General features: G+C 47.9%; 1 protein-coding gene across 1 annotated transcript in view; it reads left to right on the top strand.

Annotated features, from left to right (window-relative positions):
• Nucleotides 1–2,755: 2,755 nt before the first annotated feature.
• The window catches only part of MAST3 (microtubule associated serine/threonine kinase 3), a 53,755-nt gene continuing 31,255 nt past the window's right edge, over nt 2,756–25,255 (top strand). Inside the window, exons 1-2 of the mRNA XM_066634738.1 lie at nt 2,756–2,950; nt 25,048–25,136. Coding sequence (XP_066490835.1) covers nt 2,772–2,950; nt 25,048–25,136 — 268 coding nt within the window. The 5' untranslated portion in view covers nt 2,756–2,771. The remainder of the gene's footprint in view (nt 2,951–25,047; nt 25,137–25,255) is intronic.

Genomic DNA, 25,255 nt, shown 5'->3' with positions numbered 1-25,255 from the left:
GACAATCCCTTCCACACCGGGAGCAAGTGTAGTGTGTCCCTGGTCTGTCTCCCTGGCTATGGGCCTTCCTTCTTTGCCTCTTTGCCTCAGACTGTTGGCCAAGTGTCTCTTCAAACTGGGAAAGGCCATGCTGCACAGCCTGCCTCCAAGCGGGCCGCTCAGAGGCCAGGGTTTCCCACCTGTTGAGGTCCACTCCTAAGGCCTTCAGATCCCTCTTGCAGATGTCCTTGTATTGCAGCTGTGGTCTACCTGTAGGGCGCTTTCCTTGCACGAGTTCTCCATAGAGGAGATCCTTTGGGATCCGGCCATCATCCATTCTCACGACATGACCAAGCCAACGCAAGCGTCTCTGTTTCAGCAGTGCGTACATGCTAAGGATTCCAGCTCGTTCCAGGACTGTGTTGTTTGGAACTTTGTCCTGCCAGGTGATGCCAAGGATGCGTTGGAGGCAGCGCATGTGGAATGCGTTCAGTTTCCTCTCCTGTTGTGAGTAAAGAGTCCATGACTCGCTGCAGTACAGAAGTGTACTCAGGACGCAAGCTCTGTAGACCTGGATCTTGGTATGTTCCGTCAGCTTCTTGTTGGACCAGACTCTCTTTGTGAGTCTGGAAAACGTGGTAGCTGCTTTACCGATGCGTTTGTTTAGCTCGGTATCGAGAGAAAGAGTGTCGGAGATCGTTGAGCCAAGGTACACAAAGTCATGGACAACCTCCAGTTCATGCGCAGAGATTGTAATGCAGGGAGGTGAGTCCACATCCTGAACCATGACCTGTGTTTTCTTCAGGCTGATCGTCAGTCCAAAATCTTGGCAGGCCTTGCTAAAACGATCCATGAGCTGCTGGAGATCTTTGGCAGAGTGGGTAGTGACAGCTGCATCATCGGCAAAGAGGAAGTCACGCAGACATTTCAGCTGAACTTTGGACTTTGCTCTCAGTCTGGAGAGGTTGAAGAGCTTTCCGTCTGATCTGGTCCGGAAATAGATGCCTTCTGTTGCAGTTCCAAAGGCATGCTTCAGCAGGACAGCGAAGAAAATCCCAAACAAGGTTGGCGCAAGAACACAGCCCTGCTTCACTCCGCTTCGGATGTCAAAGGGGTCTGATGTGGAGCCATTGAAGACAACAGTGCCTTTCATGTCCTTGTGGAAAGATCTGATGATGCTGAGGAGCCTGGGTGGACATCCAATCTTGGGGAGAATCTTGAAGAGGCCGTCCCTGCTGACCAGGTCGAAAGCCTTTGTGAGATCTTTGAAGCCTATAAAGAGTGGCTGTTGTTGTTCCCTGCATTTCTCCTGCAGTTGTCTAAGGGAGAATACCATATCAGTGGTGGACCTGTTGGCTCGGAATCCGCACTGTGATTCTGGATAGATGCTCTCTGCAAGTACCTGGAGCCTCTTTAGTGCAACTCGGGCAAACAGCTTTCCTATTACGCTAAGGAGATGTGGGCTAGATCACTTCAAAATGCATTTCCCCTTCAGTCTGTTCTGCCATTCAGCCCCTCCAGGGGTACTCATGCTTATAGCACTGTATTTGTGCTGGAGGCAGCTGCCTTTAATGTCATGAAAAAACTGCCTTGGATTTTTGCACGACCCCATCCTCAGAGGCATGCGATCTTGTTGTGGTTGTGAGTTCATGAGGGAAGGAGCGGGACTCTGCACATACTCAGAGGCACTGTTGTTGTCACATGTTCAAGACCAGAGAACTAGCATTGAAAATGGGCTTCAGGCCTCAGATAATGCTTGCTGGACAGTATTCCAAGTTTTCCATCTGCTTGGAATGTGTCCGCTGTTAGAGAAAACATTTGGAGAACCACCAAAATAACATAAGAACCACCAAGGGAACTTTGAAAACATGTGAGGGTGCTTTGTGCCATTATTCCATATATCCCAGTATTCTGGCTGACAGCAGATCTCCAACAGTTCAAGGCCCAACCCCAAACACTTCATGTTGGAAACTGAGAGCTTCCAAATGCAAAGGGATGCTTCTCACTCTCAGCTATAGGCTCCCTTGTATCACATCCGGCCATTGCTCCATGTAGCCCAGTATTATTTGACCTACCTGACAGTGATTGTCCAAACAGAGAGAGGGGCCTCTCCAGGTCATCCTAGCAGGAGATGCTGTGGACTGAACCTCTGGCATGCAATAACCACTGGGCTATGTATGGTCCCTCCCCCACGACTGAGCCAAATTTGAATTGAACCTATCAGGTTTGTATACCCATCTTGTCTCTATACCAACGATCCAACTCTGCATCTCCCTACTTGCCCAGTCTCAGTGGTATCACTAGTGTTTGTGTCACCCAATGCAGAAGAGAGGGGGCAAAACAGGGCAGGGGGAGGGCAGCAACAACCAGAAAAGTCTCCAGAGCCCAGGTCTACCTGCCTGGTAGACCTGGCATCCCAGAATTTTGCTCTGTCTTTCACTCTCCTCCTTTGATGTCATTCCCCCATGGTACCTGGTGCGATCTGCATTCCCCCCCCCAGTGACACCAGTGCCCAGTCTACATTATTTCAGACTCATTTGGCCTGTAGCGCTGCCAGTTCCTCTTCTGGAACTTTCATACCCCTCCTCACCAACCCAGTTTCTGTCTTTCTAGAAAGGAGTGGCATATGTAAACATGGAGCAGTCCAAGGAGCAGCATCTCTGGAAAGGATTTATGAAGAAACCAGTTGGGGAAACTTAGTTTGGAGCGAGGATGCAGAGCCAACAATTCAACCCTACTCTTCTCCCAACCCTTCTGCTGCATCCTTTTCCCTGAATAGTGCTTGGGGAGGAATGGTGAAGGGACAAACACACCATGGGAGGAGGACCAATGATGGGTCACCTCCTTTCATTATTCATCCCACTCTACCCATTGGTTGCTTCTTCCTTTGCAGTCTGTCTCCTGGTAGCCAGAGTCCGACCCTCTTGAGCCCCTGCAGCCCCTGTAGCCCTTTGACCCTGCATCCCTGGAGGTAAGAGAGATTGCATTTGTGGGGTCCAGTCTGGGGAGACATGTTCTTCCACCTCTTTGATATGGTGAAAGGAATCTCCCATCATAAGGGAGAGTACAGTGGAGCCAATTCTGTCCCTATCTTGTCTTGTCTCATTCCAGAAAAAGAACATAAAAGGAGTTCTGCTGAATTGGACCAAAGTGGGTCTACCTAGCCCAGCATCCATTTTCTAATAGTGTCCAGCCAGAGGCTTCTGTGAAACTCATAAGCAGAGTAGGACTATTATAGTCCCTCCCCAGCAGTTATATTGCCTCCCAGTCACTGCTTATCAGGTAGACTGCTTCTGAATGTGGAATTTACTCACAGCAACTATGGCTAACAGCCACCGATTATTCGTTCCTCTTCTGTGGTTGCCTTTCATTGACCTTTTAAAGCCATCTAAGTCAGTATCATAACCAAGTCTCCTAGCAACAGAATCTGAACATTAATTCTGCCTTGTGGGAAGACAGACATTCTTTGGTCTGTCCTAAATTTACCACCAATAGTGTTCATTAAAGTTTCAACCAATAGTGTTCATTAAAGTTTCAACCAAACTCAAACTGATTGAATTATATTAAACAATTATATACCAAGAAAATAATAGAAATGAAGTAAGAAACATCTCTCTTCTTCCATTTTTTCCACAAGCATAATTTTGCGAGCCTTCCTTCTCCCCCCTTGTCTTAGCTTGTTGGGGCTATACATGTTCCCCCATCTATGTAAAAGGCAAAATGTCATGATGCTTTGCAAGATGTGAGAATAAGCCTTGAAGCTTTAGCCTTTGCTCACAGGGAAGTGCTCCATTCCCCTGATCATTTGGGTTGCCCTTACTGCATCTTTTTCCAGCTGTGTTTGCCCTGCAATCAAGAGGGGCAACCACTATGGAGCATCTACAAAGCAGACTCTGCCCCTCCTCTCTTGTCCAAGGCCCCCCTCAGGCAGCATTGCTGAAGAGATTAATGAATAATGTTGCCACATGACCTTCTCTCCAACACTGACTGCTGGCAGCCACCATGAGCTGCAGGGAAAGGTGAACAGGGAACAGTAATGGAAGGGGAAAGGATGGGGTGGGGGTGGACTTTTGAAGAAGTGCAGCAGACCAGATCATGCCACTAGGGTGGTCTCCCCTCCAACTTTTTACTGATGAGTCATATTTCATAAATTTGGTTTGCAATAAATGTATTTTGTGAACTGAGTTTATTCCCCAACTTTCCCATAAGAAGTGAAACCCCAGTGGGCAATGGGGGGTAGATTTCATGTGCATGATGAATCACAGGTGATCGGGTTTGCCACTATGGTGTGCTGGACTTGTTTCTTCGGTCACCACCAACCTCACATCTCTTTGATGCTAAAGAAGAGAGTTTTAATCTGAGCCAAATAATATGCAAAGCAGGGTGTTTTTTTTCCTAACAAACAAAATTCAAAATAGAAAGAGGGATCTTAAGCCTGTTTGTTTACCATTTTTTGTGTTATGCATTACACATTGTGTTGTGTGTGTGTGTGTTTTAAAAATGTAATAACTCATCCTTCAGTTCAGGTGTTCAGTCCACTCATCTGTTCAACTCTCCTTCCCGTTAATTCATCCAGTTCCTTTCTTCCTCCCTTTCTCCATGACGCACAATAAAAGCAAAAACTGTAAATTCTTTTTTTTTTTTAATTAAATAAGTGTGTACACACACACACCTGTGAAAATGGAGTGACAGATGAAGGTACTGTGAACCTCTGGATGCTCTACCCAACAAATATACAGATGGCTGGACTGTTCAGTTTCTAACAACACTAGTCTGAAACGTCGTTTTGGGCAAATTTGAAAGGATACAGGCATAACAGGAGAACCAGAACCTTTACCTTCAGGGGGAGAGAGAATTTTGGTAATGACCTTGTCTAAGGTGGTTTACACAGAAGTGCCTCAACTCTCTTTTGGAGAAAGTAGGAGGCAGGGGGAGGGAGACAGATCAAGGTAGATTTGACTAGATAGATGCACACTGGACAGCTTATGGACTGAAATTCAGCAAAAGTATTTTGGATATAGCATCCCTGAGGAGTGTCAGCGAAATGCCTGAATAAGATTTTTAGGATTTGAAGAGGCGTAGCTTTGGTACTCCTCCCCTGATTAGCAAAACCAGAATAAATTATGCAAAATACCATTTCTAAATTTGCAGAACACATTCTACAAAACAAGACAGAGGTATATAAAGTTGCCTGCTTAAGATAATTTAAATATCAGGGTTTGCAGAATCCAGCTAGGTTTTCATTTCAGTGCAGAATTTTGCATTGCTTAAGCACAGGATTTTAATTGGGGGCAGGGGAAAGATAGATCATGAGAAACTAAAGGGAAATATATAAAATGTAAACATAAGACCTGGGTCCCATGTTATAGGTAACCTTGGTGTTAGCTGTAGGTCATCCTAGGTCTGGACAGGTTGGAAGCTTCAGATTGTCATAATTCCCCCTGCTTCTGCTTCTGGATTTTGGGCAAATTTTAAAATGGGGTCAGGCAGCCTGGGCGGGCATGGTATTTCTTGCTACCTATGCCAGCTGACTGCCAGAGGCTCTTTCTCTTGCCAATGCCAAGAGAGGCTGCATGGACATTTGCACTCAATTTGTGACTGTCCCAGAGCCGTTTTCCCAGACAGTTGCCCCCACATGAGCTGCTCCCCCCTCTTAGTTCATGAGACAGCGTAAAGCAGCATCATGGAAAAAGTGAGCTTGACTGTCTGAGCTGTGAGGCAGTCCCATCTGCCAGCCAAGCTCAGAGACGTGTCTCCCTTCCCACAACAGACAAGCAGAGTAGGCACAACATGAGAAGTGGACCTTTGGGGTCTTCTGGTCCCATGATGGACCTCTTCAAAACTGGAGGGAGCCCTGAGAGACGGCCTGGTACAGAAGCGAGAGTGGGGCGGCCAGACTTGTCCCTGGGGCCATGGATCTTCTGCAGGTAACTTGTCCCTGGTGTGGTACAGGGATCTCTCCTCTTCACGCCTAAGAACTGCTACAAAGAAAGAGACATGCTAGAGACTTGAGCCATCACCTTTTGCATGTGAGCAAAACTCTCAGACTGGGGGCTGTTCTTGGCATTGACGTGGGTCATGGTATCTGAGTAGGAATGGCAACAGTATGTGCTACATTCCCACAGCCTCCAGCAGATTAGAGAATAGAATGAGGGCAGGGGAGGACCATCTGGCAGCCTTTAAGAACTGCCACTGAATGCATTCGGTCATGTTCCAGAGAGAATCTGGCTTGGGAGCAGAGGATTGGGAAGTTGCTGGGTCTTCTCCCTGATAGAGCATGATTGTTCTGACAGGAACTGGCCTGCAATGGAAGACTAGAGGGGGAAGGTTGAAAAAAGAAAAAAGTGGTAGCTGAAATAGTACAGGTGAGTGTGTGAGGATAGGGGCTTGTCCCTGGAGAAGATATTCAGTAAGAAAGAACAACATGAAACTTTCCACCCCTTTTTTTCTTGGCCCAAGTAGTGTCCAGCCAGTGTCCATTTCAGAAGGTGGGCTGAGGGCTACACATCTTTTCTGAAGATAATACTTCAGTTGGATGGACGCTGTGTCTTCCCATCTTTTTAGACCACTTTTCCAAAAGATCAGCACAATCTCTCACTTCCAGTACTGCCAATCTGGCATTTTCATTGTCACAGTGAGTTTTGTGCAGTGTTAGGGACACCTTTTGGCCAGTACCAGGATGTTATTGGAGACAGGTTCCAGAACCCTGTTCCTAGGCAATTTATATGTATTTCTTAAATGTTAATTTTAAGAAAAGTTACTTATTTTAAAATCCCCCCTGCTGTACCACTTGAACCTCAAATTGAAACAGAACCAAAGTGAATGGTTATCTTTCTCTCTGAAGAAGTGGCACTGTCTTTCCAGGAAATGGCACATGTCTTTTCCATGTGCCATTTCTTTGATTTTTTGTTTAATGAAAGTTTAATCTTTAGAAGGCTGTGTACTTCTCTGGCACTCCGTTTTCATCTGCTCTGAAATGACTGAGAAGGGAACCTTGTCAGTGGATAGCAAAAAATGGTTCTTCTTTCCCCATAAAACTAGAAATTAGGGTTACCAAATGAAAGTAACTGGGGAAAGAAAAGCAAATCTTTCATGCATTGCAGAATGAGTTCATGGAATTCACTACTACAAGACGTGGTAAAGACACGTGGTAATGACTGTTGACTGAAGTGGCTTGAAAGAGGGATTAGATTGGTTATTATGAATTTTGTTAGTTGCCTTCAGCTTTTATGAAAAGGCAGGATATAAGTGGTTTTAAATAAATACAGTTGACCACTGTAGGAAGCCAGATATTGTGGTCTAGATCAGGGGTGCCCAAACCCCAGCCCTGGGGCCACTTGCAGCCCTCAAGGCCTCTCAATGTGGCCCTCAGAGAGCTTCCAGTCTCCAATGAGCCTTTGGCCCTCTGGTGATTTGTTGGAGCCCACACTGGCCGGATGCAACTGCTGTCAGCATGAGGTCAACTGTTTTACCTCTCGCGTGAGCTGTGGGATGAGGGCTCCCTCCACTGCTTGCTGTTTCACATCTGTGATGCAGTAGCAGTAGAAAAGGAAAGGCCAGCCTTGCTTTGTGCAAGGCCTTTTATAGGCCTTGAGCTATTGCAAGACCTTCATTCATTCATATAAGTTCATCTTTAATATATTCATTTATGTAAACATATGTAAATTTATTCAAATTTGAAATGTAAATTGATTCTTCCCCCCCTGGCCCCCGACACAGTGTCAGAGAGACGATGTGGCCCTCCTGCCAAAAACTTTGGACACCCCTGGTCTAGATGATCTGATTCAACAGAGTTTCTTTTATGTTCTGGCTATATGAAACCTGCTCATTTTATGGGGGGCAGGATGCAGTATGAAATGTCATAGGGATGTTCCCAGAATCCATTGCAATGTTGGTGTGCCTTTTGGGATGTCTAGGACATGCCTATTGTCTCCAGATATGGCACGGTGAGGCCTTGGACACATGAAAATAATACTGTGCCTAAAGTCCTTGAGTTACTTCCCTTGCTGTTTCTCGAAGGTGCTGTGAGTTCCTTGTGAGAACCTAGGACTTTTTTCACTGAAGGTGCAAAGGAACGATTTACACTTGCTGTCCTTTTAACACTTCACCTATTAAACCGTGAAGTTAGTGCAAAGAGCCAGAGAACTGTTGTGGGCCTCCCTTCTTCCCAGTCTCTCTGCAGAGGCTTCCAGGCAACAGTGAGCTCTCTCCTCAAAGACCTCATGAGGGATGGATCCTTGTTGCAGAGCAAATAGCCATCCTGTGCTTCAGCTGACTAGCAGCGTTGCTAGAGAGAACAATCAATTGCTAAATAATTTCATAACAAAGGTCACGGTCGACTGCCAAGAACATCTCTCGTGTAATAATGCTCTGTTGAAACAAATGCATCCATAGGGGGATGTCCCTGGGGCACTGAGTGCTGTATACCACAGGCAAGCTGCTGGCAACCTTTTTAAATCCAAGAGCCAAGCAATATTATCCCTTTGTGTGTGTGTGTGTGTATGCATGAGCATGCCTTGAAATGCCATTGGCATTGAGATTGTGCTGACCCTTCTGGAGGACTCAACGTTAGGTGGCTGTGTGTACACTCTGATGCAAACCACAGAAATGGGCAGAATTCAAGATGCTTCAGATACAAACCATTCCCTTTAAAAAACCAAACAAAAATCAGGCTGCAAATACGTGAGGTCTGAAAGCACTTGGACAGGTAGAGTGGAGAGGAAGCAATCTGAACACCAGTTGAGGAAGTAAAGGGATTGGAATTTAGTGTTCTGTTCAAATTTGCTCTTCCTATAAGGAATCTGCCTTGCATGTTGTCTGCCTGCCTGTCTTGTCATCTTCCCATGCAGATTGAAGAATTCAGCTTATCCTAATGCAGTGATTTTCAATCTTTTTCATCTCATGGAACACTGGCAAGGCACTAAAATGAGCAAGGCACACCATCAGTTTTTTGGCAATTGACAAGGCACACTGTGCTGTCAATGGGAGGCTCACATCCCCCAATGGTCCTATGACCCTCTCCCAAATTCCCGTGGCACACCTGGGGACCATTTGCGGCATACCAGTGTGCTACAGTACAGTGGTTGAAAATGGCTGTCCTAATGTGAAATATTGTTGGGGGAATTGTTCATCTTGCCTAGTTTGACATTCTGGATTTTTTAAAAAATGTCACAAATGTATCCCTTGCTGCCGTGTGCTTCATAAACGCCATGGGAACAGTTAGCATTTCAGGGGGCATTGTGAGGCATGGAATGAGGGTTAGAGCATCAAGGTCAAGTGAGGAAGGGCATCACTCCATGACAGAGCACCCACTTTCCATGCATAAAGTCCCAGGTTCAGTTCCTGGCAGCATTTCCCAGCAGGGCTGGGAAAGACCCCTGAGCCAGTGATCCCTAAGAGCCACTGCCACTCAGGGTAGACAATACTGAGCTGACAGACAAGTCGGTATAAGATAGCTCTGTATGTTCATCAGGTGGGTACCAAAGCTTCCCAAATTCACCGGCACAGTCTTTTTCTGGGATAAAACAGCCCTTGGGCTTGCTTTGCAGTGCAAATTTCAGCTGACTGTGAGGGGAATGACAACCATTAGCAGGGCCTAAATGCAGCCCCGACCAAGAGGAAGCCCTTACCACGACAAATGATTTCCTGCACGGAGGGTCTGTGTGTGTGCATGCACAGCAGACTGTGTCATCCCCAGCTCAGCTGGACACCCGTTGCTATGGCAAGGCAGCCTTCACCCACTTGGGCCTGGCTGTCTGCAATCACTTTGGCATTCCGCCACCCAGTGCTGCTTTGGCTGCTTTCCCCAGGGCTGGCAGGGTTAACACTTTGTGTGCTCTGCAAAGTGAGAGAATCAGTGTCCTGGATGTGAGCAAGAAGTTACATACAAGGTTTGGTTAGCCTTGTATGGCACTCAACAGGTAGAAATCCTTTTCTCAGCTTGTGATAGTGGACTCCTATAGAAAACCTGTCTTCCGTCTGAATTCCATTTGCACTGCCACTCCCCTCAATATTGTCAAATTATATACTTCAGTTAAAGACCCAGATTGCTCATAAGACTTCTTCTGGGAGAGACACTGCATCATGGGCTTTGTGGTATTAAGGGTTTTGAAAAATAGTTGTTCTTGCATAAGTTTTCTTGCAAGAGTAATAACACTTTGTACTGCCTGCCTGCTTGCCTGTATGTATGAGCTTCAAGAGAAATGAAAGAAAGTCCTTATTTACACAATGCAGAATTAATTTATGCAATTTGCTGCTCCAAGTTGTGGTGATGGTGCTTTAAAAGCTTTAAAGCTAGGTGGCTTTAAAAGGGAATTAGATAAATTTGTGGAAAGAGGTGAGGTTTGTCCAGGGTCATGATGATCTAATCCAGCGCTGTCCAAAGTTTTTGGCAGGAAGGCCACATGATCTCTCTCACACTGTGTCGGGAGCGGGGGGGGGGGAGAATTAGTTTACATTTCAAATCTGAATAAATTTACATAAATGAATATATTAGAGATGAAACTTATATAAATGAATGAAGGCCTTGCAATAGCTCAAGGCCTATAAAAGGCCTTGCACAAAGCAAGACCAGCCTTTCCTTTGCTGCCGCTGCAGCATCACAGATGTGAAACAGTAAACAGTAGAGAGCCCTCATCCCACAGGTCATGTGAGAGGTCAAACAGTTGGCCGTCACTCTGAGAGCAGTTGCATGAGGCAAGTCTCCGGAGGGCCAGAGGCTCGTTGGAGACTAGGGGCTCCTGGAGGGCCAGATTGGGAGTCCTTGGGGCCACAAGTGGCCCCAGGGCCAGCGTTTGGGCACCCCTGATCTAATCAAAACTCCAGATTCAGAGACAGAATATCTCTGAGTATCAGATATGCTCAGAATAGGAAGGCTATTGCTTTCATGTAATGCTTTTTTATCCTGAGAGGCTGTCTGGTCACTGTTGAAACAGGTTGCTAGTCTAGATTTATGTTTGGGTTGACCAAGCAACATCATTTCTTTTTTAATGGGTCTATTAATATTTGTTAACCATGAGAGTTAAATGGAACCTCCATGTTCAGGGGCGGCCTGCCACTCAATACAACAGCAGTGGGGAAGAGTTGTTGCTTTCATGGTTCTGCTCAGAGGTCTCTGATGAAAACAGGACGCTGGGTTAGATAGTCCCACTTTTGTGAGATCCAATGGAGCTCTTACTGAATTCATTCTTATGACAATCTTGAAAAGTAGGCTATATTTACATAAATAAATATACTCTCTCTCCCCTATGATGTTGGGTGGATGTGGATGTGGGGTGGGTTGGATGAGGCTTGGAGGGAGTGGCTTTTCTGTGGCCACTGAGTTTCTGTTTGACTAAGATTAGAGCTGGAAATTTTCACTTCATTGTATGTGCTCTTTGGTATGTGTGTGTTGGGGGGGGCACAAAGAGGGTTACCTTTTATTGATGCATTTTATAGCTGCCTTTCAATGAAAGAGAGGTCCTCCTTTAAGATAGCTTATGACGCTCTTTAATGACAGTAACATCAGAAGATAATCAGAGCCACTAAAAGTATATAGCACTGTAAAATAGGAACGCATATTACAGCAGAAAATCCTCTCACTTGAAATGACTGCAAAAGCCAGATTATACCAGGAAATTTCTAGCTGGTGACAGAACTGGAAGGATGTGCCTGGGTAGGGTGTCCTACAGATTGGGCACCACTACTGAGAGAGCCCCATCTCTGGAACTCTCCCTTTAACCTCTATGGGCTTGAAAAAACAGGCAGATTGATAGGGAAGCAAATGGCCCTTCAGTCCCTGGTTCCTGGGGATTTAGAGCTTGAAACATCAAAACTAGCACTGTGAATTGAGCCCATGAGCAAATCATCAGCCAGTTCTTTCAAGGATTGGAAGGTTGCAATCACTTATCCACATCCTTAGTAACAGCCTATGGTAACTGCTGTTCAATCAATCATAGTTTCCAAATGCTGTTTGTGGACAACCCCAGGGATAACCTAGAAGTACACTGCCAAAGGATAGGATGACTGATATTGTAAGAACTTCCAGGAGGGGATTCTTTGTTTTAATCTACTGCAGAAAAATAACAGAGTCTTGGGGCACCTTAAATGATTATCATCACAGAAACTTCTGCATTGGACTGTAGTCTATTAAAGCCTCTGTCATAATAGATTTGCTAGTGCTACAGCCCTTTCTGTTGATATTGTGAGAATGCACCATCCTAGCATGTGCCAAGGTTGCGCTCCCTGTCCTTTTCTGCGAGGGCTTGCTCAAGTGGATATACTGCAGATCTGCCACCATAGGCACAACCTCTGCATCACATCCCAAACCCACTTTGCTTTTCAACAGAGTCCTTTCACAGGTTCAGCTGCCATTGTTGACAAATCAGAAGTATATCCAGGTGAGGACCATCCCTGGGGAGGGGGGAGTTCACAAGTGGGATCATTTTAAAACAGGGCCCCAGCTTTCCAAATCAGAAACAAAAGGTAGAACTCTGCAAGTCAAGCTGATTTCTCTCTGTGCGTGTTTTTAATCTCCTGAATTTTAGCAGAAAAAGCAAACTGGAACTTGTCCCTATAGGATGTGGTGATAGCCAACTGATGGCTTTAAAAGGAGTGAATCACATTCATGGAGGAAGAGAGATCTGGCAATGGCAATTGGTCATGATGGCTACATGACATGCTCAGAGGCAGTCTATCTCTGAATGCCAGTCTGTGGCAAGCACCAGTGGGAGAGGCCCTTTTTGGTCTGCTCTGGAGCTGCCCAGGAGCATTTGCTTAGCCGCTATGGGAACCCGCCTGGTTAGCTGCTGTGGGAACCCAGATGAACCTCTGATGAACCAGAGTCATCAGATGACTCTGATGGAGTCAAGTGCTGCTTATGCTAATCCACCCTCTAACTTGACCTCCTGGCAGGGTAGGATGTGCAGCCAGGTGGTTTGGCCAGAGAACTAGGCAGCTGTTGCTGCAAACACGTTTTGCTTGGTCAGAAGGGCAAGCAGTGGGCATGCCAGGGTCCTGGTCCTCATGGAGGAGAGGGAGCCATCCCCGTGGTTTCATCAGACACGCAGCCACCACTCTTTCCCCCCCGAGGAGGTCGGTGCTTCTCTTTCTAGGGCTGATATTCGGTGTTATTTAGGTTCGGTATTTGGAAGTCAAGTCGACCCGCCCTCTCCAAGCCCCCCAGGGCAGCCAACTCCCCCCTTCTCATCATCTTGGGGGGGGGGACAGGCGCACGTGGAAGAGGCGAAGGGGGCTCTCCGCTCGGCGCAGGGCGGGAGGGGGCGCTGCGGAGTCCCCAGCACTGGGGCGGGCCCTGGAGGCGGTGGCGGGTCGGCCGGTTGTTCCCCGTTCGCCGCGGGCGGGGGCCGAGGGGGCGGCGATGTCGGATCCCAGCTGCTGGGTGGGCCCGGCGGGCATCCTCATCCAGCGCTCGAGGAGGTACCGGCGTGGAGGGGGGCGGGGAGAGCGAGCATCGCGGGCCGCTGCCGGTTGCTTCGGCCGCGCGCAGTTGCGCACCGTGCGGGGCTGTTTGGGGGAGGGAGAGAGAGGCGGCCCCCCTTGCTGGAGGGGGCGTTGCATCCAGTGCTGGGGGGGTTCTTTTTTCCTTTCGCTGGCAGCAGGAGCAGCAAAACGGGGGGGGGGCCTGGAGTTGTGCTCTGCGATGGAGGCTCCCCGCGAGGTTCAAGCCCCAGCGAGCCTGGGGACCCCGCTGGAAACCCCTTGGTCAGGTACAGGGGCTGCCAAGACCCAGGCGCGCACACGGGCCCCTCTTTCTTGCGCCCCCCCCATTGCCTTTAAGTGGGGATGATGAGGCTGAACGACGCTGCAGACTGACAGCCCAAGCCTAGGCATGTCTACTCAAAAGTAAGTCCCAGTAGAGTCAATGGGGCTTACTCCCAGGAAGTGTGGATAGGATTGGGCTGTGAGACTTGGCCATGCCTGCTGCCTCGCACTTGCCCAGGCTCTCCCTCCCATCATTCTTCCTCCCCACCATTGCACTGCTCCTGTTGCTTCCCCACCTCCCAAATCTGTAATCTGTTTCTGTTGATGTGGTTGCGCATGTCCACATTAGGACATCATCTGCCCAGCCACGTTCAGGTAACCCCTGGAGTAGTGTTTGTGTGTGTGTTTGAGAGAGAGAGAGAGAGAGGCTGGGCCATTCAAGGTCGCCTGATCTCATCTGGGGCTCCAATACCCCCCTAGGCATTGAGAGATTTGCTATGAAAATCCTCTCCGAAGGATGTCCTGAGCCGAACCCTGGTGGGCCAAACCAAGAGGGGAGTTTTCAGCCTCTGTCTCAGAAACAAGAGACCAGCCTTTGCATGGGCTTATGTCAGAATTGTAGAAATCAGCCTGCCTTTGTCAGGAGTTGAAATGAATGGATCCATTTCTTTCCCTGTGGGGTTCCAATATTATTTAAAAGGACGTTCGTTTGGCCAGGTTATAAACTATGCAAAATCCACTCTCTTGTCTTTGCACATACTGTACATGTTTTTTTTTTAAAGATACTGTAATCTAGGAAACCATCATGGGAAATAGTGCTTGGAGGAGAATATCCTGGACTCTGATCCAGAAGAGTTATTCTGATGTATTTATGATTCTGGACAAATTCATCCAGAATCCCAACAAGTTACTGGTGGTCCCTTGGGTTTCTTTGTTTCTGTTTCTGAGTGAGCCCAGCTTCTAAAACTTAGATTCTAAGACCTGGTAGTTAGAATGATTTCCCCCAGCTTGATAAATGGGGGGTCTTTAAACTGGAAGTTATCTAGAATTTGTCTGTTTTCTCGTTCCCTCATATATCTAGTCTAGTATCCCATTTCCAACAATGGTCAATTAGATGCTTCAGGAAGCTTAAGCAGAGCACAAAAGCAACAGCCCTCTCCTGTAATATCAGCAGTAATATACTACTTGGTATTTTGTCTTTGTATATGGAGGTTCCATTTAGCTACTGTGGCTAAGAATCATTCATAGACCTCTTTTCCTTTATGAATTTGTCTAATCCTTTCTTACCATTACTATACCTCATCTTGTAGCAACAAGCTATATGAGAGGGTTATGCATTTTGTGAAGAAGTCCTTCCTTTTGTCCTCATGAAAAGATGGCCCATCAGTTTTATTGACAGTCCAATCCTAACCTGCATTGGCTCAGAGGGATATATTTCCCCTTACCCCAAGTAACTGCCCAGCCTGCCCTATGGGGCTTTTGGGAACCACATCAGCTATATAGCTGGCATAAATCCAGGAAGCCTGGTATAATCCTGTTGTTAGGATGCAGCAGAGGAGGACTTCGCTGATCTCACCCTCTCCTGGGTCTGATCCATCCCTCCCCCACCCAGAAATGCCCCCCCCATCCTCCCCATGTCCTTCCACCACCTGGTGCAGCCTCACATGCATTGTCTGGTGGAATGCCTGGATATGGTGTCTGTGGGGCAGTGCAGGCACAGCCGGCACAGCCTACTCTCTGGGTGCCAGAGTACTCTCTGGGTACTCTCTGGGTGCCACAGGTTTCAGCATGTTTGCGACACTTGCACTGGCTGAAGTTGGAGCTTGGATCGCGCTATCAGTGACCCAAGTTCTAGAATTATGACAGAGGGGGAAAACTCTGAATCCAAGTTCAGAGGGGGAAAACTCTGTGTGTGCATCTTTTACACACCACCCCTAATTTTATAAATGGTGTCCCTTGCTTAGTTGACCTCACTGGTATGTTTTCCTTTCCCTCATTGTTGCAAAAGGCAAAATGTCAGGCTGCTTTGCCATACATGAGAAAAAAATCCCAAATGCTTTGGTTTTTCCTTTAGGTTAGGTGCTCCAACTCTGTCACTCTGGCTGCCAATTTTCTGCACTTTTCCAAGCTTGACAATAAAATGACATTGAAATCACTTCCCATAACACTCAATGTAGGTTCCTTTTTGAAATACCAAAGGGAGTACCATGAAATTGACGCAAGACACAGTATTAGTGTGCTTGAAGGCAAGTCCCCTCCATACTGTCTCTTTCATTCCCTTATAGGGTATTGTACTGGAGCCAGTTCAATTCATATTGGTTTGATTAACACTAGAGGTTGTCACAAATGAACCAAAGTAGTTGTGCAAAAAAAAGTTGTACAAAAAAGCAAAATACCAAACGTGCCTCAGCTCTCCATCTCACTCATTGAAATTTACCTTCTATTATTAAAATACCGTACAAGTCATCAGCTAAAACCTTGTTGGTTCCAATTTAGAATCCTTAAAGTGTGCAAGCTCCCAGCTGCAGGCTTGGCTACTCTTCTGATTTGCTGGCCACCTCCTGCCCTCCCAGCCCTGTGGGAGGTCAGCCAGTTCCATGCATTGCTGATGTTTGAGGGGGACGACTTGCTGCTCAGTACATCTTTCATAACTGCATGCTGGATGATTTTGTGTGTGATTAAGGAGGTTTGCAACACGCAAGAGGAAAAGAGCCGCCACTTCCTGTTTGCGCAGCTGTCGAAATGTGTCTGCAGCTTAAGGCAGAAGTTTTATTTTTGGGAGGGGGGGATGAGGAAGCTTAGCAGGGAGTTTGCAAAGTGATCTTGACTCTGGTTGGTCTTATCCTTTCCTCCCCTTCTAGATATCGAAGCCCCTTCCCTTCCCTCAGAGTCATATTTGTAGTCTTTTCACTAACATCAGGCTGTTGTTATGTAACCAGCTTGCTTGCACCCACATCTCATGTCAGCATGTGGGTGCCCCTCCGCAGTGCCTTCTGTGCACTATGATGTGAGGAAGCTTCTGGAACTGTTTCTCTGAAGTCTGGGGAATGCCTTACACCAAAAAAGTTGCTCATTTGAAAATATTTATGTAGCTGTATAAATTAATATATGTATTATATTATTTAACCCCAACAGCAAAGAGTTTTCAGAGTAGTTTGGACAGTAAAATTGAGCAACAATGAAAATCTTCTAAAACCCCTTTAATTCTGATGTTTTTATTACAGTTTATCTTCTCTGCTCTTTCTTGTTGGCCACATCAAGCAGATGCTATCAGATGGTTCCTAACCTTTGGGACTTTTAGTGGAAGAGATTCTTAGAAGTGCTGGAGGAACAGTTATGTCAAATGTGATGCCTCCCCAGCTCTCTAGTTGCTCTTGCTGCCTTGCCGAGCCTGTAGTGTCTGCAGGAGAACTGCTCCTTATCTGACCCTTCTGGAGGACTCAACGTTAGGTGGCTGTGTGTACACTCTGATGCAAACCACAGAAATGGGCAGAATTCAAGATGCTTGAGATGCAAACCATTCCCTTTAAAAAACCAAACAAAAATCAGGCTGCAAATACATGAGGTCTGAAAGCACTTGGACAGGTAGAGTGGAGAGGAAGCAATCTGAACACCAGTTGAGGAAGTAAAGGGATTGGAATTTAGTGTTCTGTTCGAATTTGCCCTTCCTATCAGAACACATCAGATCCACACATGCACTTCCCTGAGTACTGAAATTCCAATAGGGCGTATTTGGTACTTCTCTCCTCCCAATTAATCCCTTTCCAGGTGGGTGGGCCATTCCGTTTAGCCTCTGCCTCATTGTGGTTTGGGGCATGTGTCTCGGTACCCCATAACAACAGGAGCAAAGCTTTTCTCCAGGGTTATGCTACAGTACTGGCCAACTGTATACTAACCTCAAAGCTGCATGGCTGCACTCTTCCCTCTTCTTTCCCACTCTCCTCCATTTCACAGTGAACCAGATCATCTGGGTCACATTCAGAGCTAGAGCACCAGAGATGCTTGTGCCGGCACCTGTTGAATCCATTCCACTCACACCAGCCTTGGGTTACCCTTGCCTGTTAATTTAAAAAATGCTCAGCAGGAAGGCAAAGAATGTGGCAGGAAGCATGTGCTGGAGGTAGGAGCACCTAGCTGGTGGGAATGTATGGTGTGCTTTCTTTCAGCGTCTGCTGGCAATGCAGAACAGGCAGCACTAGGAGTGAGAGGACGTTAGGGCATGGGTGACTTTGGTGTAGGCTGTGGCCTTTGGAAATGGCTAGTTCATGTTAAAGGGACAGCTGCAGCCAGTCCTTTGCACCAAAGATGTTGGATCTTTTCTGTTGCCGTGCCACAACTGTGGAATGCTTCTATTCCTTTGTAATTATCAGTCCCAAGGAATTGTTAAACGACTCTTAAATTATTTTTCATTTTATTATTTAAACTCCTGCCCTGCTTTTCTGCTGCAGAGCCTTCAAATGTGGTCAGCTGGACTGTGATCATAGGAAGCTGCTTCCTGCCTAGTCTGAGCCCTCTTGCTCAGTTTTGCCTACATTGACTGGCAGAGGCTCTTCTGGGCTCCAGTCAGAGAGGGCTCTTTCCCAGCTCTGCTTGCCTGAACCAGGGACCTTCTGCATGCGCAACTGGGGCTGTATCACCAAGTGCAGGACCTGTCTCCATGTTTATTTTTAAGGCTGCTGGTCCATGTTTTTGCAAAGGGAATTATTTTATTGGCTGTCAGATCACATTCAATGCATTGTCCATTTTTGTTTAAAAAGAAAAGCAGTTTCTTTATTTACAAGTTTCATATAAACTCTGCTGCAGCCCTGGGTTGGCAAGAGGCAGCGGATGGGCTTTTCCGGCTGCTTGTGCTCATGAAGAGAGAGCCTTGCTTCCCTAGAGGAATGCTGCAGGCATGGCCAGGAAACCATGCTTGATTTGGTGCTTGAAATGTTGCTGCTGTAGCCTTGGGGTTTGAAAAGTTTTTTTTTTTCCCTACTCTTTTGTGGGGCCGGCTCCTAAAAATGGGAATGTTCCACCCCCCGCTGCCGCCATGCCTGGCTGCAGGCTCTCATCCATGTGGGAATGAATCCAAGACGCCTGATTATGTCTCCCTTTTCTCTTGGCTTTCGAACACCTGCTGGGTTTGGGTCAGGGGGCTTTGTGCTCCACCGCTGGCAGAGTTCTCGTTGTGGCCTCTGAGCGCGTGCCTTTCCTGGCGTCCAGCTAGTCTGCAAGGTCAGCTGTGCTGCTGTGCCCTGCGGTGCAGTCTGTTTTCCTCTCTGTTGGGCGCTGCCATTCCCTGACCTGCAGAGTGGTCATGGAAGCAGATCTTGGACTGCAGCCATGCAAACGGTTCTCATGCACTTTGGGGCAATGATGAGTTGCTGGCGGCTCTGTCACTTCCTGACTCAAGTGACGTGACTGACGCTGCTGAGCATTGCTTTCCATTCTGTCCCTGGAGGAACCGACTAGCTGGAAACTGAAGTCCTTGAGGCAAAGAGAGAAGGAGCACATTTGAGGGGGATGTGTGTGCACTTTTAGGAAAAGTCTTTGGAATTATGTCTCCCTTGAGGCCTGCAATGGAGTCAGTGAGTTATACCAGGCATTTAAAAAGCCCTGCTGGATCAGATTATGAAGGTTGATCTAGTATAGCATCCTGTTTGCCACAGTGGCCAGCCAGATGCTGCAATGGGAAGCCCACAGGCCAACCCCAATAGCCATCTCCCAGTCTTGCTCCTCTTCCTCAGCAGCTGTTATTCAGTGATGTGCTGCCTCAGAATGTAGACGCTCCACTTAGCCATCACACTAATATCCATTGATAGATTTCTCCTCCTCCACAAATGGTCTAATCTACTTTTTAAAGCCATCTGAGACCCAACCAACACCTTATGGAGAGTGAGAAGGTAAACTGAGGAAGTAGAATACTGGACTATTCCACCTCACACTGCAGGTAGGGAGCCATATTTGTAAATTCTTCTCCATGCAAGACAATATGTTTCTAACAATATGTTTCTAATTTTCTAACCAGAAAATTAGAGGTGAGGTCTGTAATTAATCTTTCAGCTCTCGCTCTCTCTCTGAAATGTGAGTTCAGAAGAGCTGACATATCAAATCATCGGTTTGTCTGAGTCAGTATTGTTGACACAGATTAGTAATGGTTAACAGATATTAATTTTTCTCTGTCTTATCTGGGGATATCAGGGATTTAATTTAGGCCCCTCTTCATGCAGAGTAATGTACCATCACTGAGCTGTGGCCCTTGCCTCTGGATCAGCGGCCCTTATTGCATTTTGTGCCAGTGAATTCCATAGCTAAAATCTGCATTGTGTGTAGAAGAACTTCCTTTTATCTGTCTTGAATCACACAAACTCGGGGCCCAATCCTATGGAGTGCATGCCAGCTCACTGTTGGTGTGCACTGTCGCAAACGTGCTGTAAGGCACGTTTGCAGGCCTTAGTGCCAGTGCTAGCCCAGCGCTGGCTAGCACTGGACTAGCGCTGGTGGAGCACTGGAGCTCTACTGCTTGGTGGTCACATGGACCGCTGGGCAGTGGAGAGATAGGTGGGAGCATGGGGGGAGGCGGGGAGGAGGTGTTCTGGGGCGGGGGAGGCAGAGGGAGGGTAGGGAGAGGGCAGGGAGGAGGTGTGCCAGGGGAGGGAGTGGGGTGGAAGGGAGGCGGAAATGGTGGAGCTTCGCTCCATCGAATCCAGAACATCTATGTTGGGCTGGCCACCCAACATGGAGGCTCTGAATGACCCTCAGGTCATAGAATTGAGTAGCCCCATTGCAGGGCTACTCGCTTTACCTGGGGGAAGGGGACAAAAAAACCCTTCTCCCGAGGAGGAGGTGGTGGCTGCCTGGAGCATGCTGGATGCAGCAGCAGCCATTTTTGGTGCCACTGCTGCCCTGCACACCAGGCAGCTCAGGATTGGGCTGTCAGTCTCTGAGGTTTTAGGGATATGATAAATGAGGCTTCTAAAACACTCTACTGGTCTCCTGTGAAAGATGATGCTCTCTATGCAAGGAATTCTTTTTGCAAACTAAAGAGACTTGGGTCTTGCTCTCTCTTTTACACTGTTGATGTGCTGCAAGTGAGTGTGAACCAATCAGTTTCACTGGGTGATCCTGAATTCTAGTTTTATAGGAGAGAGAAAAAAGAAAATTATCTATGTCTTCATAAAACATAGTTTTATGTGCCTCTTTAGAGGAAGACTGGGGAGCTGTCATGGGGGAGAAATACCTTAAAATGAGGTTTCCTAGAACTGATTTCCCCAAAGGTATGTGTGGTGTGGGTGTTTTAGGGGGAGGAGGGGTGTTTTTTTGGAAGAAGATAGCAAGTGAAGAAAATGAGGCACCTCAACATTTGGCAGAACCATCCAAAGACTCATGACCTTTGCCTCCACTGGTTCAGAGTGGCAGGCTTGATCTGCAAATATTCCATTTAGCTTCATTTGAACAAGGTAAAAATAGCACACACACAAAACCTCCACCACCCCAGCCCTGTTGCCAGGCATTATTTGAGCATTTTGGACTTATGAAGGAAGCAGCTGTTAAAAAAATATATTTTGATATTTCCATTCTGTAGTCTTGGGGTCAAGGAGCAGGGATCTTGCTGATCCATTGTGGGAAGGCAAGACACTTGCTGTGCTTTCCAGCAAGGGCACCAGACAGGATTGAATGCACCATTTTTTTCTCAAAGCCCTTGTACAGTTTGGTGCTTGGGCAGCACATTCTTAACTTGTGCTGGAACAGGCAGTCTAGCAGGCCTGTGCTGTATCCAGCACAAGTTTCAAGCTGTCTGAAGCTTGACCCCAGGCAAGGGGAAAAAATTCCCCTTAAACAGGGAAAGCCACAGCAGCCGCAAGGAGTCTAGTCAGAAGCAGAATTGAGCAGCTGGAGCTGCTCTGCACTGCCCGAGAATGGGGCTAGGATCCGGCATGACTGCCAGGTCCTGGCCCTGCCTCCTGCTCCGTGCCCATGGGCCGGCCTGCCACCCACCCTCCCTCGCCCCAAAACATCTCCTCCCTGCCCTCCCCAGACACCCATGCTGGCCAAGCTTGGCCAATGTGGACTTACCTTTCATTGGTGCAGCGGAGGCTGGATGCAGCCTCTGCAGGCCAGCGCACCTCTGTGCGCCAGCCCAGCTGACTTCTAAGGAGCTGCAAAAATGTTTTACGGCACATTTACGAACCTCTCAGACCAGTGCAAGGGACTTGCGCCAACCCAGGGTGCAGTTAGGTTTGTGCCCTTAGTTACGTCGTGATGTTTTTAACAACTGGCGTTTCTGAATGAGTGAATTTCATCTAGGAATGGTGTGCGGATTTGTCCTGGCAACTGCCATCGTCTGTGCATTTGAATATTTATTACTTCTTCCATTTGAGGTTTTAGAGATATGGTAAATGAGGCTTCTAAAGCACTCCTCTGGGTTGCCTATGATGATAGTCATAGTCTGGTGATGGTCCCCACTAGGCAGGGGATTCTTATTGTAAATTGGAAGAGATTTGGTTCTTACTTTCTCTTTTTTGGTTCTTGCAGCTGTTGATGTGCTACAAATGAGTAGTGAGCTAGTAAAACCAGTATGAACTAGTAATCTGTGTAGACCTGTTTGCAAGGCTGCCGTATGTATTCAAGACAGGGCAGAGCTTCCTGCTTCCAAGGGAAGCAGTGTTGTTCCCCATCCCAACCTTTTGCTGGATGTGGCAAGAAATGTTGGGCTGGCTGCTGTATGGCACTGAATAAAAGCTGGGGGGGAACTGTGGGAGAGAGCTATTGCGTTCATGCTCTGTTTACAGATTGTCCACTGTAGGATATACAAGTCTAGATCAGGGGTCGGCAACCTTAAACATGCAAAGAGCCATTTGGACCCATTTTCCGGCGGAAAAAAAACCTCAGGAGCCACAAAACCCTTTTGACGTCTAAAATGAAGATAATACTGCATATATAGTTTTTTTTCACCTTTATGCTCTTATAGGTCCCATTTTTATAATGCAGCCCCCTCTTGTAGCTTTTAGTTAGTTTTATCATACATTCTTGTCCTGTGTTTTCAGACACCTGGTCCTCTATGGTGTTTTGCCTGATTCCAAGGCCATTCTCTGCCTGGAGAATTATACCCACTTTAAGCAAATTAGCTCCCCTTCTTTCCCCCAACAAATGACCCTGGTTCTGCCCTACAGTCCTGCTGGACCCCACCTCCAGGGTAGCTCGCCTGTTCAACCCGCAGAGGTCCTCTCTCCTGCCAGCAGCCTCCCGCCACTACAGCAGACCCTTGGTCCTCAGCAGGTCTTGGGCACAGCAGCCACACACCAAACTCCAGTGTCTCCAGCAGTCCATTAGTCACAAAGTCAGTCAGAGCATCCAGGACAGAGTCCAAAGTCAATAAGCCAAGTCATAGTCCAAGATCAGATTCCAAAGTAAGTCAGTCAAATCAGTCAGAGTATCCAAGTCAAAGTCAATAAGCCCAGTCAGTCTCCTCTCCAACCTGCACTCTGCTGGATGCCCAGGCCTCACCCTTAAAGGGGCCACTGCTGACACCACATCTACCTCTTCACCAGATCTTCCAGGATTCCAATACATATGGCGGTTATGACATCTGCTTATCTTACATGGATACTAAAGAACTCTCCCCACCTTCCAGAGGCACCCTGCTGGAAGGAAAAAAGGACACAGACTCCAGAGGTGGGAAAGAGAAGAAGGGGGGGCAGCCGCAGGCCAGCTTCTGCCCTGCCTGCCTGCCCTCCCTCACTCAGGTTGCAACCCTCTCCACACTATCCTGGGAGTAAGCCCCATTGGCTTAAAGGTCAAACAGACCTGCACGGGAGGGGGGGAAGGGGGGGAACCACAAACCAGCTTCTGCCCTGCCTGCCTGCCCGCCCTCACTCAGGCTGCAACCTTCTCCACACTATCCTGGGAGTAAGCCACATTGACTACAATGGGACTTCTGAGCAGACAAGTTGGTTTGAGCTCTCAGGCTGCAGTCCTCTCCACATGTTCCTGGGAGCCTAACTGACTACTTGTGAGTAGACCTGCATAGGAGGGGGCTGAGGCTGCAGCCCTCCACACCTTCCTGAGAGGAAGCCCCACTGACTACAGCAGGGCTTACTTGTGAGTAGACCTGCACAGGAGGAGGCTGAGGATACAGCCCTCCACACCTTCCTGGGAGTAGCCCAGGGACTACATCAGGGCTTACTCTGGAACAGACCTGGAACAGACGGGCTCCCACTCACCCGTCCTTGCGCTTGGCCTTGAGCAGGCTTCAAGGCTGCCATCCCAGGCGCCCTTTCCTGGGAGTAAGCTTCATCCTCTGTAATGGGGCTTACAACTGAGTAGACACGTAGGAGCAGGTGCCAAGGCTGCCATCCCAGGCACCCTTTCCTGGGAGTAAGCTTCATCCCCTGTAATGGGGCTTACAACTGAGTAGACACGCATAGGAGCAGGCTCCACGGCTGCAATCCCAGGCACCCTTTCCTGGGAGCAAGCTTCATCCACTGTAATGGGGCTTACTACTGAGTAGACACACAGGATGTCTCCTCTGCTGTGGAGGAAAAGCCTCTCCTTGCACTGAGTGGGGACCTGCTCAGGGAAAGTCCGGCTGCAAGGGCTTGCAATGGCTGAGGAGGAAGGCGGCTCAGGATTGGCTGGTGGTCAGCCAGTGACGGGCCCTGAGCCATTCCAACAGAAAAAGCCAGGAGCCTGCTGGATGCTGATTGGCTGAGCCTGCTGGAGAGTTGGGGAAGGGAAAAACAGGGACCTTAAGCCTGCAGAGCGGCAAAATTGAAAAGGGAAACCAATGCAGGGCAGGTGGGGGTGAAAGGAGAGGAGGGCAGTGAGCTCAGGGGGTGGAGGGAAGCAGCCCGCCCTCCCAACACAGGTGCCTCCTGTCACACTCTTTGCCACTTTCATCTGGAGGAGCTGCAGCAGACAGCTGAAAGAGCTGCATGCGGCTCTAGAAACGCAGGTTGCCGACCCCTGGTCTAGATGGACCTTTGATCTGATCTAACAAGGCCAATCTTATTGAAGTAGGTCTATTGACATCGATTACCTATCAGTAGCCTAGTGGAACTTCCAAGTACTGGGCAGTCTACTTCTGAATATGGTATACTAGTTGGCAAGCAACAGAGTGGGGGTGGGCTGCTGATTTCATGCCCTACTTATGGACTTCCCAGAGGTGTCTGGCTGGCCACTGTGATAGGAAACAGAATTCAAATAGACCTTCATCCTGACTCGTGATCCAGCAGGGCTATGCTTATTTTCAAGTTCTCCTTGCTGCCAGAACCATCCTCCATAATCTCTTCTAGCCTCCAGACTCTCTAGATCAAACACAGTTTGGTTCTCTGAGAAAAGCAGGAAGACCATTCCTTGCATAACTCTGTCTCTCTGCTTCTACAGCTGTCGGAGCAGCAATAGGAAGAGCCTAGTAGTTGGGACTCCTTCGCCCACCCTCTCCCGACCTTTGTCTCCACTCTCAGTGCCAACAGGTAAGAATGTGCGGACAACAAGAGGTTGTTGTGTTGGGGGGGAAGGGGGCAGGGAAAGATGCAACTCCTGCTTGGTTTCAGAAGTGGCCTTCTCATCCTTCACTGGGAATGAGCGAGGA

The sequence above is a fragment of the Tiliqua scincoides genome, chromosome 8 (assembly GCF_035046505.1).
Source record: "Tiliqua scincoides isolate rTilSci1 chromosome 8, rTilSci1.hap2, whole genome shotgun sequence".
Classification (NCBI taxonomy): Eukaryota; Metazoa; Chordata; class Lepidosauria; order Squamata; family Scincidae; genus Tiliqua; species Tiliqua scincoides.
The sequence above is the reverse complement of the archived record's forward strand: the minus strand, read 5'-3'. Positions and strand labels throughout refer to the sequence as shown.